The sequence below is a fragment of the Panthera pardus genome, unplaced genomic scaffold, assembly GCF_024362965.1.
Source record: "Panthera pardus isolate Hobbes unplaced genomic scaffold, ASM2436296v1 HiC_scaffold_3, whole genome shotgun sequence".
NCBI lineage: Eukaryota > Metazoa > Chordata > Mammalia > Carnivora > Felidae > Panthera > Panthera pardus.
In genome coordinates, this window is record NW_026526876.1 from 10,603,229 (window position 1) to 10,618,172 (window position 14,944).

At 65.1% G+C, this 14,944-nt stretch overlaps 2 protein-coding genes across 2 annotated transcripts; one reads left to right on the forward strand and one right to left on the reverse strand.

Annotated features, from left to right (window-relative positions):
• Positions 1-2,795: 2,795 nt before the first annotated feature.
• YBX2 (Y-box binding protein 2) lies at positions 2,796-8,206 on the forward strand. Its single transcript, XM_053892816.1, has 9 exons — positions 2,796-3,083; positions 3,680-3,743; positions 5,116-5,149; positions 6,010-6,099; positions 6,370-6,654; positions 6,805-6,908; positions 7,190-7,370; positions 7,675-7,759; positions 7,844-8,206. Exons 1-8 carry the CDS (start codon positions 2,819-2,821, stop codon positions 7,723-7,725), a joined length of 1,074 nt encoding a protein of 357 aa, XP_053748791.1. The 5' UTR covers positions 2,796-2,818; the 3' UTR covers positions 7,726-7,759; positions 7,844-8,206.
• A 500-nt stretch (positions 8,207-8,706) lies between these two features.
• Positions 8,707-14,704, reverse strand: SLC2A4 (solute carrier family 2 member 4). Its single transcript, XM_053892829.1, is given in 13 exon segments — positions 8,707-9,746; positions 10,222-10,425; positions 11,133-11,234; positions 11,348-11,452; positions 11,625-11,812; positions 11,959-12,121; positions 12,224-12,295; positions 12,297-12,340; positions 12,459-12,543; positions 12,545-12,584; positions 12,672-12,844; positions 12,961-13,077; positions 14,428-14,704. Coding segments are annotated over 13 exon segments (1,533 nt in total). The 5' UTR covers positions 14,461-14,704; the 3' UTR covers positions 8,707-9,539.
• Between the last annotated feature and the right edge of the window lie 240 nt (positions 14,705-14,944).

Consider the following 14,944-nt stretch of genomic DNA (forward strand, 5'->3'; position numbering starts at 1 on the left):
TATAATGACAATAGTACCCTCCCCAGGGTTGCCGTGAGGAATTAATGACCGAAGTCACCTAGGCTGCTTAGCACAGTGTGTCGCACATAGTTAGGTGCTAAAAAAAAAAAAATCTCAACTCTTACTGCTCTCGGGTAAAAAAAAAAACAAAACCCAAAACCAAAAAAACCCAACAAGACAAGGAGGAAGTTTCAAGAAGGACGTGTAAATAATATCCGATGCGGCAGATGGGACAAGGAGACAGGCAGAGGGCGGAGAAAAGGTCAAGGATCTGGCAGTCCTAGCAGAGCTTGGAAGGAGGGGAAGAGGGAGGCAAAGGCCGCGGAAGAGTCGACGGGCGAAGAGAAGGCCGCGGGGTCTGGGGCACTTTCTGGAGCGGCCGAGGAGAGAGAGAGAGAGAGAGAGAGAGAGACCGCGAGCGAGCAGGTGTTAGAGGGGAGAGGGCGGAAGCTCTGGTTTGGGCTGCGAGGAGACGTGTGTCACCATGCGGATTTGACACCGGCTCTTAAATCTTTCAAACGGTGTCTCCATTCCACACCGCACATCTTCTTCTCTGCAGGAGCCGCAAAGGGCCACAGTGAAGGAGGCGTTGGTTTTCGCGTTTTGTTTGGTTTTACACCCGAGAACGAGACGGGCGAGGCAGTGAACTTCAAGTGGACGGGGGCAAACGGAGAGAGAGCGACAAAGGAGGACCCTTTTTGCCGGGGTGCCCAGAGCCCTGGCTACCTCAAGCCCCTAAACGTCTGTAAATCCCCAGAAAATCACCCGTGCAGACCCTTCAACTCAACAGGGAAATTAACTGCTTCTCTCGGTGGCAGCTAATTCCTGCCCGTGGGGATAGGGAGGATGTTACTGTCGTAGGAGTAAGCGTCGTTCCCGGTCGCCAGGCGCCTGCCCCTCAGCGCCCTCACCCAGGGGTCTCCTGACATCTTTTCTTAAAAACTCTTACCGCAAACAGGGCTCATCTTTCCTGAGCTTCCTCTCCTGTCACGGTTTAACCAGGCCACACCTGCACTCTCTCTGTACCTTCTGCGTGCTTCCTCTGGGGCACTGGGAGGTCTCCTGCTCGCCTTGCTCCAGCCCTGCCCTCTTCTGCGTGCCTCGATCTCGGGGCTGGACACAGGTACACGGGTCCTTAACAGTCCGAGGGAGAGTGGTCATTTCTGCATCCTTCGCGGCCTTGCCTCTTGATTTAATTGTTCTCCCGCTTTTTTTCTCTTCTTCTATCCGCGGTGCCGGCTGCGCGGGGACGCAGAACTGTCGCCTCGGACAGAGCCGGAGGGGTGGGGCGGGCGGAGTAAGCCGCAGGTGACAGGACGGCGCGGAAGGCGGCGCCGGCGCCTCCGGGAGCGGCCGGCAGAGGGCGCGCCGGGACCGGGATTGGAGGACGGCCGCCGGAGAGCCGCCGCCGAGCCTGGCGCGGACCCCGGGGCTGGAGAGGCGCGCTTGGGGCCCGCGGCGCGTAGGGGCACGAAGGCTGGTCCACGCGCACCGTCCCGGCTAAAAATACGCGCTGCCCGGGTCCGGCAGCGGGGGCGGGGCCCTCGGGAGGAGCGACTCTGGAGCCGCACTACTCTGGGAGGGAGATCGCAGCTCCGGGCCGAGCACCCGGGCTCCGGGGAAACCCGGGGCAAGCTTCGCGCCGGGGCCTCAGTCTTCCCATCTGTGCAACGGGGACCATCCGATTACTCAAGGAACAAGTGAGCGTCCACGTTGTGCCAGGCAGTGCTGCAGGCGTCAGGCACGCCCACCAGCTCCGTCCAGCGCAGCGGGGGCACAGGGCGAGGTACGCTCATATTTTCAAAAACGCCCCGAGGAAAGGAAAGGATGACGTGATGGTGAGGAGGGATAGGTCAGGCGGTACTTGAAAAGGTTGCCCTGCAAATCACGGAGGTGCGTTCTAGGTGGCGGCAAGCGCAGGTGCAGGCAAAGAAGGAAGGCGGGGGAGGCTGCGGGGACCCGGACATCGCGGCGGCGACGGTCCTTGGGGAGGCTGGGGATGCCTGGAAAGGGCTCGGGGGGAGCTCTCTCCTTTAGGGCGCTGACTGCGCGGACAACGGAGTCGTGCATTCCGCTCTCCGTGCGTCCCACCTCAAAAATAAAAGTGGGAGCAATTGCGAGCTGGGAGAGTCGTTCTTCCGCGGCGCCTGGAGGCTCGCTCGGCGGGCGGGGACCCCGGCCCGGGGCGTGCGGGGCATCCCCCGGGCCGGGAGGTGGCGGTGTGCGGGCACGTGCCGTCTCGAGGGCGGAGATGAGCGGTGCGGCGCGCGGCCAGAGCGGAGGCTGCCGGCCGCGCACCCGGGTCGTCAGGGGCAACCCCGAAGCTGCGCCCCCCCGCCCCGCCCTGCGCGCACAGGCCAGGTGGCGGTTGGGGCGCGACCAGCCCGTTTGATTTCCCGCGGCCGGTGGAAAGGGGCGGAGGGGGAGGGGAAAGGGGCCGTCGGCCAATGGGCTGGGGCGGGGAGGTCACGTGACGGCCTCGGGGCGGGGCCCAGGTGTACTTACGAGGTGGCGAGCCCGGGTCTCGGCCTCCTTGCGAAGCCCGGGAGGCGTGGCCGGCGTGCGGGCCGGGGCGGGGGGCTGCTCCGCTGGGATTGGCCCGGGGGCGGCAGGCGGGGCCGGCGCGCGCCGCGGCTGCGGGCTGCGATTGGCCTCGTCCCGGGGCCCGCTGCCGGCGCGCGGGCGAGGCTCGGGGCGCGAGGACTGAGCGGGGCGACGGGTTTGCGAGCCGGGGGGAGGGGCCGGGGCGGTGGCGGCGGCGGAGGAGGCGGTGGCGGTGGCGGCGGCGGCGGCGGGGGCCGGTACTGGACCCGGCGGGATGAGCGAGGCGGAGGCGGCAGCAGTGGCGACCGCGGCGACGGTGCCCGCGACGGCGGCAGGGGTGGTGGCGGTGGTGGTACCGGTGCCCGCGGGGGAGCCACAGAAGGCAGGCGGCGGGGCAGGCGGCGGGGTCGGAGCCGCCTCGGGCCCCGCTGCCGGGACCCCCTCGGCGCAGGGTCCCCGCACCCCGGGCAACCCGGCGACGGCAGCCTCGGGGACCCCCGCGCCCCCGGCCCGGAGTCAGGCGGACAAGCCGGTGCTGGGTGAGGGGGGGGCGCGTGCCAGAGCGGCTCTGCGGGTGTCGACGGGCTGGGGGAGGGGTGTCGTGGAGCCCACGGAACCCAGAAAGCCGAAGGCGGGCCTGGCCCCGGAGGCTCAAAGGACTAGCTGGGCTGGGGGCAGCTGACCCAAGCGTGTTCCCCTGGTGGGAAGTCCTGCCGCGCCTCCCTGGCAGCAAGGGCGCGGTGGGTAGGTCCAGCTAGGGTCCGGGGCACGTCCCCGCGGCGGGAGACTTGGCCTGGTTGACTCAGCCCGGGCAGCAGGTGCGCTAGGAACCCCTAGGGCAGAACTTGGTGGGCCTGGTGAGTACCTAGTTCTAGGTGAAGGACCCGGATTTGTAGCTCACGAGGGTTAGGGTTAGGGTTAGAAGGGTCATGAAAGCCTGAGCCCTGCTGTACGGGCGCTTCAATGTGGGGGAACCGGGTCAGGATTGCCTCGAAGCCACCGGGCGAAACTGGTGGCTTCAAGTGGAGCTTCATAGGTCATGGCGAGGTGGGTTGGATCTGGAGTGCCTCCAAACTGAGTCCAACTCTCTCTCTTCCCCCCATCTTCTTGTCCCCACTGCGCTTCTGCCTGGCAGCCATCCAGGTCCTGGGCACCGTCAAATGGTTCAACGTCCGGAACGGTTACGGATTCATCAACAGGTATCTGAGAACCCCAGGTGGGGGTGGGGGGGGGTGGGGGGACTGGTGTTTTCCAGACTGGCCTGTGGGGCTGGACACCTTCCCAGCCCCGTCTCTCCCCCTGCCGAGGCACGTGGTTGCAGTGTCCAGCTGACGCTGCTTGAAAGTCTTTAACCACAGCACAAACGTGGGCGCGATGGAGCCTCCTCGGAATCTTCAAGGGCGGCAGAGAGTTAATGATCTAGGAACTTGGCCAACCTGGCTCCGGGCCTCCCGCTGCTCGTCTGTCTCACCTTGTGCTTTGGTTTGCTTCATCTCTGGGGCCGAATGTACCTGCTGTCTGTGCCTCGGGGCTCGGGGCTGGGGTCCTCACTCGTTTCCCAGAACGGTCCCCTGACTCACGGCCCTTAGAAAGGGCTGCTGGCTCATTTGAATCCCCCACCTGACGGGCCGGGCCGGAGGCCGGTGCCGGCTGGGGGCTGGGGCCGAGGCAGGAAGCCAGCCCCCGCAGACAGAGGCGGCTGCTGCTGCTTCTCTTCGGTTGGGCTGCTGGGAGCGACTGTGGTGGCTGATTGTGAGCAGAGCCAGGTCTCCCCCAGCGGGCCCTTCCCCAGCCCGGGCACCCTGCCCAGCCCAGCCCTCCTGGGAGGCCCCAGTTCCCTCTTAGCAGGCTGACCTTTGTACAGATCCCAGTGCTTTAAAGCTAGAACATTTGATCTAGGGAAGGATCCCTCCCTAATTCTGGAAACTGAGGACTCCCGGGAGGTTCTGAAGGAAAACCTTTGCGTTCTCCCCTCCCCGCCGTGGGATGCTAGGCTAAACTGGGGTAACTGGCGAGCAGGCAGAGAGAAGGATCGAGTATGATCTTGTTTCTCACCCTTGGTCCCTGGGTGTGTTGAGTGGGGGCCTGACCCTGGGGTTCCCCTCTGGGCTGAGGGCGAGAATAAAGTCTTGGGGATGTTCAGAGCAGGCTCTTGACAAGTTGTCCCCTTCTCAGACATATTCTCCGCCCGCACCCCACCTTCCTCCTTGACTGTAGGAGGGAAGACACGGGGATTTTCCAGCCGGGATGGGGGTTGGAACAGAGGGGGTGCTGGCCAGGGACAGTTACACCCAGTCCTGCCAGGTCCTATGGTGCCCCTGGGGTGGAGAGTTGCATCCTCGGCAGGTAAGAGCTGGCCCAGCTGCTTCAAGGTGACTTTGCACCCCCCCCCCCCGCCCTTACAAAGCCCATGCTTTTCAGGGAGGTTTTTGGAGCTTCCAGCTCCTGTCACCCCATGGGTCCTGTGTACCCCCAAGAAGCCAGGGGATGCTGGCCTGCTGCTTTGAGGACTAGGCAGCTCGGGAGGCCTCACCAAGGTCACCCCCCCTAACAACCCCTCCTGTTCTGTAGGAATGACACCAAGGAGGATGTCTTTGTTCACCAGGTAAGTGCTGGGTCGTCTTTGGGTGGGGGGAGAACCCACCCTCTCCTGGAAGGCCCGTGCCGTAATCCTTAGCGGCACACAGCGTTTCTCCTGCCTTCCCCTCGCACAGCGTGCCCCGCAGGAAATGGTCCCCCTCCACCCGCCTCAGGTGCCTGTGTTAACCACCATGGGCCCCACTTGTGTCAGGGTGTCTTTGTGAGAAGCAACTTGTTGCCCTCTGGTCACGGCATGCTCACTACCTACATCGGGACGCGTTGACACAAGAAGGAATCCTAGGCAGTGTTCAGAGGGAAAGGACACAGGCTAGCGATACTGGGGTGCGCTGGTTCTCAAAGTGTGGGCCCCGCGGCAGCAGCATCACCTGGCGGCCAGGTTCTCGGGCCCCACCCCAGACGTGCCCAATCAGTCCGGCTCGGGGAGGAGCCCGCGCACCTGTTGTAACGAGCTCTCCAGGTGATGCTGATGCGGCCCCAGTTTGAGAACCGCTGCCGAGGCGGCCGGAGCTCCCAGGTGAGAGGCGCGGCGCGTTTTACCCACTTTGCAACTTCGGGCGCCTCCGCTGTGTGTTCTGCCTTGAGTTCTAGTGTCTGGCCTCCCTTTCGGAAACCCCTGCGGGGCGAAGGGAGGAGGGAGTGCGCCCTGGGGCGGTGCTGAGGGCACGGGCTGCCGGGAGGCCCTAGTTCGCGGCTTCTCCCCCACTAAGCTGGGCCTGCCTCGGCGCTCACCCTGCGGCCCGGCCACGAGGAAGGAAGGTGCTGAAGACCGAGAAATGGGGTGGCGGACCCGGCGGGGGTGGGGGGAGGGGGGAGGGAGGCCGCGGGCCCGCTGCCCTCACCTTCCCGTGGCCTTTCCCCTCCCAGACGGCCATTAAAAGAAACAACCCCAGGAAGTTCCTGCGCAGCGTGGGCGACGGGGAGACGGTGGAGTTCGATGTCGTGGAGGGAGAGAAGGTTCGGGCGGCGGCGGGGGGCGGGGCCCGTTAGCCCGGGGCCTCCAGACCGCATCCCTGCCCCGCACCCGGTGACCTCCGGGCTTCTCCGTCCTGCACCCAGCACTTGCTGGCGTCTGTCGTCCGGCCCCCACCCCCGAGGGTCCGGGAGCCGCTCTTTCCTTCCGCGGGGGAGGCAGGAGCCGGAGGGAAGCGGGACGCGGGGAAGGAGGTTCGGGACCGCGTGTGGCTGGGCCAGGGTCTCACGGCGCGCTCCCCGCCCCCTCCCCAGGGCGCCGAAGCTGCGAACGTAACTGGGCCGGGGGGCGTGCCAGTCAAGGGCAGCCGCTACGCCCCCAACCGACGCCGGTTCCGCCGCTTCATCCCCCGGCCGCGCCCGGCCGCCCCGCCGCCCATGGTGGCCGAGGCCCCGTCGGGCGGGACGGAGCCAGGCAGCGAAGGGGAGCGCGCCGAGGACTCCGGGCAGAGGCCCAGGCGGCGGCGCCCGCCCCCTTTCTTCTACCGACGGCGCTTTGTGAGAGGCCCTCGGCCCCCCAACCAGCAGCAGCCTATAGAGGTGAGGGGGCCTGGGGACGTGGAACCCGCTACCACCCCGGGAAGGGCGCCCGCGAGAACAGAGACCCCCGGAGGGCTGGGAAGGGCCGCCGACGCCGGGCGCCGGGCGGCCTCGTTCCCCAGGCTCCCCCAGGCCTTCGTGTGTTCCTAGGGCACCGATGGGGTGGAGCCCAAAGAGACAGCCCCATTGGAGGGGGACCAACAGCAGGGAGACGAGCGGGTCCCCCCACCCAGATTCCGGCCTAGGTACCGAAGGTGAGAGTCCCTCTCTGGGGCTGTCTTCCCTCTGCTGTCCGGCATTGGGAAGGGCCAAGTTCTAGGAGAATCTGGAGCTGGCGGTGAGGGGCTGGCAGCTCCGTGATGGCTGATAAGGGTCCCGGTGGGGGAGAGCGTTGGAAGCCTGGCTCCTGGGGCGGGGGCGCCGGATGGGGAGGCACCACGGTCCCCCTCTGCTGGGGGAGCCCCAGGAGGGAGGGAGGGAGGTGGGACACATTGGGTCCCTGCTCCCCCCACGGCCCCCCTGCTCCTCTCCCCAGGCCTTTCCGCCCCAGGCCGCCCCAGCAGCCTACCACAGAAGGTGGGGATGGTGAGACCAAGCCCAGCCAGGGCCCCGTGGACGGGTCCCGGCCCGAGCCCCAGCGCCCACGAAACCGCCCCTACTTCCAGCGACGGCGGCAGCAGCCGCCGCCCGGACCTAGGCAGCCCACAGCCCCGGAGGTGAGCACCTGGGCCGCTTGGGGGGTGGGGGGCAGGTTAGAGAAGAGGCTGGGGCCCACTCGCCCCCTTCCCCTTCCCGCTCACCCAGCCCCGCCCCCCACCTCAACCAGAGAGCCCAGACTGCAAGGCCCCCCATCCTCCAGGCCACGCAGCCCAGGTGCCCCCCAGCCCAAGCCCCTGCAGACCCCTCTCTTGCGCTGCTTGAGCCACTGCGGCCGCTCGTGGGTGCGAGCTGGGGAGGAGCGGAAAGAAAAAGGGTGCGAGAAGGCTGGGGTTGGGGGCTGACCGCCCCTGTTCTCTCTAGACCTCAGCCCCCATCAACAGTGGGGAGCCCCCCACCACCATACTGGAGTGACCCCCACTCGAAGGACACGTAGAGCTAACATCTGGTGAGCGGTGGCCCCGGGCGCCGGGCGGTGGGGCGCTGTGCCTGAGGAGTCCCCACTCACGCTTTATCCGTTTCTCTCTCTCAGGTTATCTGCCAGTTTTTCCAACTGCCCTGCCCCCCCCCAGTACCCCCCTCCCCCTTCCCCCAATTCCTGACATCAAAACGGCGGCTTTCCCCTTTTCCTTGAGACTCAGGAGGGCAAAACGACCGCCTTTTGCTTTCTCTCCCTCCCACCGTGGGTGGAGGGAAGGGACCCAGCCTTCTTGTTCAGAGGCCCCACCGCCCTCCCCCGAATCAGGCTGAGAAGGAACCAGCCGGCCCTTCCCTCCTCCTGGTTGTTTTCTTTCCCACCCAGTTTATTTTTCGTCTCCCTTCCAGCCCGTCCCTCTGAAGCCATTTTATGAACCGTCGTGTACCACCTGAGCCTCCAGTAAAAACGAAAACAGGCTTTTCTGTGGTCTTGTCTCTGCCTCTTTTCTGTGGAGAATCCCTGCTAGGGCCCCGTGGAAGGGGAGGCAGGGCCAGGCCTTGAGCCCTCCTCCTGGCGTCTCTGGCCCATGAGAGTCCCTTTCCCATCCGTAACCTGGGGCTGGCGTGTCTCCTGCGGGATGAACGGTCTGGAGAGTCCTGAGAGCAGCTCTGGCACTTTCGGCTCCAGCTTACTGCTCGTTTACCGCCGATGAGAGCGATGACTGGGGGCGCCCCGCAGGCTCAGTGTAGAGCCTGTGACTCTTGATCTCAGGGCCACGGGTTCAGTCCCCGTGTCGCCACCTCGGGTGTGTGTTTTGGGTTTTTTAAAACAATGACTGGAAACAGAAGTGGGGGCGGATGGCTGCCTATGGAGGATTCTTTGGCCTCGAGCTAAGGCAGGGTGAGAGAGACGGCGGGGGAAGGGGGGCTGTGCTCGCTGCCAGCCGGTCCTCGGGCACCCCCACGACAGGACGCGCGTCTGGGATGGCGACTTTATGTCTGCGTCTCCTACATACACGTCGTACAACAGACCTTTGGTTCCTTCTCCCTGCCCCTTTTCCAAACATATACAAAAATATCGAAAGGCTCCTCCCACCCCGTTTACAGGCCGCCTTTCAAATTCCTCTTTCCCTTAGTTGGTCAAAAGCTTGTGGGTGCAACACCCTTCGGGACGGGAGAAGAGACCAGAGCGGGGCCCCCTCTCCCCGCGCGTTGGCCCGTGCTCCCCTCTTGCCCCAGAAGGTTGGGCCCAGAGGGCTGAGCCTGCCAGGAGAGGGGAGCGTAGGCCCTGGGAGGGGGCGTCCTCTGGGAGGGGTCGAAACCGGACCCGCCTGGCCCAGAGTCTATGAGGCAAGAGCTCAGAGCCAAGTGCCAGAGGAGGAGGGCGAGTCCGAGGTGGCAGGGGCCACGGCTCCGGTCCTCTCTGCTTCAGTCTGCCCACTAAGCAGTCCCCGGGCCTCCCCTCCCTGCAGCCCCCCTTCTCTAGCAAGGGAGCCACGTCTTCTGGAACTGAGGGTGGGGGGTGGGTGGGGTGGGCCACGGAGGAAGGAGGGGGCGAGACGGGAGAACGGCCCACCCTGACGGCCACAGCCTAATCACACCACATCAATAAACCACGAGTCACACGAGGGGACTGAGGCGTTGCCAAGACCCGCCCTTCCCTCCAGCTTCCCGACCCCCCCCCAGGCTGCAGGGGCTCCTCCGCCCTGGAAGTAACAGGGAAGAGAGGGTTAAAGTGCACAGGTAAGGAGGGGGTCTGGGTGGGGGTGGGGGTGGGCGAGAGCACGGCCCTCCCGCCCCTGCCAGGCCCCTCAGTCATTCTCATCGTCCGGCCCCAAGTACTCCAGTTCCGTGCTGGGCTTCACCTCCTGCTCTAAGAGAGAGGGCGTCCGGCGGAAGTCGGCAGAGATCTGGTCAAATGTCCGGCCTCGGGTCTCAGGCACTCTTAGGAAGGTGAAGGTGAAAAAGCAGAGCAGAAGGACGGCGAACAGAAGGAAGACGTATGGACCCATCGCCTCCTGGACAGGCGGAGGAAGACGTGTTGACGGAGGGGAGGGCGGGGGGGGGGGTTGCTACACACACAGCAGGTGGTTCCTCCGTGGGGCAGGGGCAACGACCAGGAACGAGAATGGAGGGAGGAAAGGATTCTCCGTTCCCCAGCCTCTCTCGGAATCTTTCGCCGTCTTTACCACGGTGAGGGCCAGAGCGTTTCCGCTCAGCTTGGATCCCCAGCCACCTGCAGTGTGGACGTGAAGCTGGGCGCGTTACTCTGCAGTTACACCACAGCTCGGAGGCCCTTCTGTCGTTACCCCTTCAGCTCCCTCGTCTCCTTCGACTCTGGTGGAGCAGGTGGTCTTCAGGGCCCACGTGGTCCACCAAAGCGACCCTGGGGTCGGGGATGGGCGGGGGGGCTGGAGGAAGCAAGGGGGCTGGCGGGGACCTGCCCCACCCTGGCCTACCGGGTAGGAGGCGGGACGGGGGCAGGGCACCTACCGCTATGTACTGGAAACCCATGCCGATGATGAAGTTGCACGTCCAGTTGGAGAAACCAGCCACGGCCATGGCCGCCGGGCGGGGGCCCTGGCTGAACAGCTCAGCCACGATGAACCAGGGGATGGGCCCAGGGCCAATCTCAAAGAATGCCACAAAGCCGAAGATGGCCACGATGGAGACGTAGCTCATGGCTGGAACCCGCTCCTGGGGGACGGGCAAGGAGAGGAAGGAATTCAGGTCCCGTCTTTCTGGATCTTCCTTTGCTCTCAGTGCAGAGAGCTGACATCTACCCCTCCCAGCAGCTCACGGAAGAGCCTGCCACCCTAAGCTAGAACAGGTCTTGGAGCATTTCTGACCACTGACATCCAGCCGGCTGCCCAACTGCTACTCCGTTCAGGGCAGAGAGAATGTTCTACGTTCCCAGCTATCAAGGTGGTCGCTTCTCCGGGCGCCTGGGTGGCTCAGTCCGTCAAGCGTCTGACTCTTGATTTCGACCCAGGTCGTGATCTCACGGTTCTGTGGGTTCGAGCCCCGCATTGGGCTCTGCACGGACAGCGTGGAACCTGCCAGGGATTCTCTCTCTCCCTCTCGCTCTGCCCTTCCCCTGCTTGCGCTCTCTCCCCGTCTCTCTCTCAAAAAAAAAAAAAAAAAAAAAGAAAGAAAAAAGAAAAGCTAGTTGGTTCTCTCTTGGTTCTCAAACTGCGTCCTTAGGAACTGTTGTTCCTAAAACTAGACAGTGACTCTCCTCCCTGGCTGCCAGGGTTCTGCCCGAGCTTCCTCCCAGAGCAGGAAGAGGGGCAGGAACATAGGGGAACGCGGACCATGGTCCTGGCCCGAGGCTGGCCCCAGAGCTCCTCGGGGCGGTGCCCTCGGGCTGGGCCGCTGGCTCCCTCCCCCTCCCCAGGCCTCACCAGCAGCAGCAAAGCTATGGTCATCAAGATGGCACATCCACACATCCCCGCCAGGCCCAGGAGGTGGAGGGTCCGACGCCCCGCGCGCTCTACCAAGAACACCTGCGAGGAAGAGTCACGGCTTGGCAGGGGGCCTCCGGGCACAGGAGCGGGAGGGACTGGGCGGGTGGGGGCTCGTGGGGGACACGAAGGCGATGGTGGGCGCCCACAGTTACCGAGACCAAGGTGAAGACCGTGTTGACCACGCCGGCCCCTATGGTGGCGTAGGCTGGCCGTCCTACCCCTGCTGTCTCAAAGATGCTGGTTGAATAGTAGAACACCTAGGAGCGGGGGAGAAGAGAAGGGGATGGCAGGGGTGTCCCTCCCTCCCCTGGTGGCCACACCAAGCCCGACCGACCCGAGTTTGAACACAGGGAGCCTGCGCCCTTCTTCTCCCCTCCTCTTGGGCCGGGCCCCGACCCCTGCCCTTCCCGGAGGCTGCGACTCGCGTACAGCGTTGATGCCCGAGAGCTGCTGACTCAGCTGCAGCACGACAGCGATGGCCAGGGGCTGCCGGTGGGTGCGGCTGCCCAGGAGCTGGAGCAGGGACAGCGGCCGCTCCCGCTCCAGCTTCCGCTTCTCCTCCTTCAGCTCAGCCAGCGCTCCAGACACGTCAGCCCAGCCCGTGAGGCGCTTCAGGCCTGGGGGCGAGGAGGGTGGGGCCTGAGAGGGAGGGCGGGCGGGGAGGGGGTCTGGGAGGGCGGGGAGGGGACCAGGGAGGGCAGGGAGGGGACCTGGGGGGGGGGGCCTGGGAGGGCGGGCCGAGCAAGGTGGGGCACAGGCTCACTCTTTCTGGCCGGCCCCTCCAGGTTCCGGCTGATGTAGAGGTAGCGGGGGCTTTCCGGGCACAGGGGCAGTAGGACCAGCTGCAGGAGGGCAGGCAGCACCGTGATGCCCAGCAGTAGTGGCCACAGGGTGGCCGTGCCCAGCATGGACTCCAAGCCCAGCACCTGAGGAACGAGGGTGGGCAATGGGACAGGCCATTCAGCCCGGAGCCCCCCCCCCCAGCCCCCCACCCCCCCCCAGCCACTCATAAGGCCTGGCCCAGTCACCTGGGCGATCAGAATGCCAATGACGATGGCCAGTTGGTTGAGCGTCCCCAAGGCGCCCCGCAAGTGAGTGGGGGGCGATCTCCCCCACGTACATGGGCACCAGCCCCGACGTGAGCCCTGGGCAGAGGGAAGAAGAGAGGGCTGAGGGCAGCTGGCCACTCCCCCCTGCAGGTTCAGTGATGGTGAACGGACAAGATAGCCGGGCACTGGGCAGGGCCGTGGCGCCCGTCGGTACCTGAGTAGGCGCCAATGAGGAACCGTCCCAGAATGAGCATCTCGTAGGACGCAGCAGCATTGGCCAGGCCCATGAGGGTGCCCCCCCAGCACCGCCAGGATGTTGTTGACCAGCATGGCCCTCTTCCTGACGGGCAAAGAGTGGGGCTGGAAGTTAGGGTGCCATGCTGTGACCCCTGGTCCTGTCCCTCACCCCTGCCCTCCAGGCCCATACCTTCCCAGCCACTGAGAGACGACACCAATGAGGAAAGAGGAGATCATGCCGCCCACAGAAAAGATGGCCACGGACAGAGCCCAGAGGGTGGTGAGGGTGCCTGGCGGGATGGAGCTGGGTCCCTCCGGCCCCTGCCTCCCCAGCCACGTCTCATTGTAGCTCTGTTCAATCACCTGGGGGGACAGCGTAAGAGTGACTGCCTGCAGAGACGTCTCCCTCTGCTGTCCCTTGCTGTCCCCTGCCCTCCTTGTGTAGACAGTCCACACTCTGCCAGCCACAGACCCCTCACCTTCTGCGGGGCATTGATGACCCCAATGTTATAGCCAAACTGGAGGGAGCCAAGCACAGCAGAGAACACGGCGAGGACCAGGGTCCCAGTTACTCGCTGCCGTGGGGGCTCCCCGTCCTGGGTAGGCAGAAGAAGAGACGAGGCAGGTCACACAGAATCATGCTTCCTTTCTATCCTCCAGGGGCCCGGGCCCAGCCGGAGCTTTAAGATGCTGGGTTCTATCCAACATGTTGGGTGAGGGAAACTGGGCCATATTAGGAATGGAGCAAAGATCTCAGTGTAAACAGGAGTAGAAAGAACCCAACAGTGATCAGCCATGAAAAAGAAAAAAAAAAACAACACCACCACCAAAACTGGATCTTTGGGTCCAGCAAGCTGAGAAATGTTTGAGGACCTCGGGCCTCACCATTCCTCTGTGACCTTGGGACAGGCTTGGCCTTAAGACTTGAGTTGGAATTTGGGTGACCTTGGGTGAGTCCCTTCCCCACCCCGAGCCTAGGTTTCCACTGGGTTGGGGGGCGGGGGCGGGTAGGGGTGATGTTGCCTGCTTTGCCTACCTGTCAGTAAAAGTCAGAAAGTCAAAGTCAAATGTTAACAGTATTCCGGACACTGCTGGATTGATAAAGCGAAGTGGGCCTTATCATCCGCCTCTGCCCTCTTTCCTCTCCCCCTCCGGGGGCTCCCTCAGCGGGCTCCCGGAGGCGCCCAACAGGCTCAACAAAAGACAATTCCAAAAAGGACATCGCGGTCATTCCTCCCCGCATATGGCCCTTGGGGTGGCCTTCTCTGTCCCCGCCCCGGCCTCCCTTCCCCCTCCAGGCTCCGACGAAGGGCGGGGGGCCGTGCCCGGCTTCTGTCTGGGGGAGCCAGGCCCAGGGGATGGGGGCGGTGGCGGTGGTGGCCGCTCGCTGGCGGTACAGACTGTCTCTCGGCGGAAACCTGAGCTGGGGGAGGGGGGGGCTGACACTCCCCTCAGCCCCTCCACCAACCGTGGGGCTGAGGGAAAGTTCAGCGTCCTGGAGGACGGCCAGGGGTGGGGGTGGGGGCCCACGGAGAGCCTCCGGTCCTCGAAAAACTTCCCGAGAGAGCCGGGACAGACGGACAGCTCCAGGAGGGCACGGCTCGCCTGGATCTGCTTTCTCAAGCTGGATCGAGGGCAGGGTGTCCCCGATCCCGGCGCAGCGCGCCTCGTACTGGAGAAGGGAGCGAACCCTGGACTCGGGAAATCCAGTGGTGGCCCGTGTCCCCGAACTGTCCCCGAGACCCACTCAGCCTCTTGGAAGGACTGGAATCCCACAGTCACGGGTTGCCCGGCAGGGGTATAAATAGCCAGGCCCCCACCCCCCACCCCCCACCCTCCCCCCTGCGCCTGCGCAGGGACCGCCCCCTAGCTGACCCCAAAGGCGACCCCAGCCCGAGTAAAGAGGGCCCTGTGCCCCCGTCCCGCCCCCGCATGCTGAACCCTACTTCGGAGCCGATCTGTTGGAAACCCGACGGCATCTTGTCTCAAGAACCGGAGGCGCAGGAGGAGCAGTTAACGGGGAGGCAACTGGGGGTCGGCGGTCCCGGCCTGGCGGGCCGAGGGCGCGGGGCGACGGGCGTCCCGGAGCGACCGCGCGGAGGGCGAGCCTGGCGGGACCCACTGCCGCGAGCCAAGGATGCAGAGAGCGGCCGGGCTCCCCGGGATCTGGCGCAGCGGGGCTGGGGGGAGAGACCCGAAGAGCCCCCGCAGCCCCCACGGGCCACGCCCTTCGCAGCACCCATTGGCCAGGAGCCCGCACACCCCAGAAGGCCACGCCCCTCCCTAAGCCTAGTGTTTAGAATTTGGCACCGGGGAGCGGGTGGGGCCGGCGAAACCACGCCTCCCCGACGTGCCCGACGGGACACGCCCCGCGGGTTCCCGCCCGCCTCCCGCGGGCAAGTTTGGAGACCCGGTCCCAGGACACAGCGGCCCCGCCCCGCCGCGTGCGGAGACTCCGCCCCT

What these genes read in the sequence shown, in the direction of transcription:
- YBX2 (XM_053892816.1), top strand. Translation starts at nt 2,819, where the DNA reads ATGAGCGAGGCGGAGGCGGCAGCAGTGGCGACCGCGGCGACGGTGCCC. An exon ending in AGGATGTCTTTGTTCACCAG is followed by an intron (nt 5,150 to 6,009) that starts GTAAGTGCTGGG and finishes TTCCCCTCCCAG; the next exon opens with ACGGCCATTAAAAGAAACAA. An exon ending in ATGTCGTGGAGGGAGAGAAG is followed by an intron (nt 6,100 to 6,369) that starts GTTCGGGCGGCG and finishes CCCCCTCCCCAG; the next exon opens with GGCGCCGAAGCTGCGAACGT.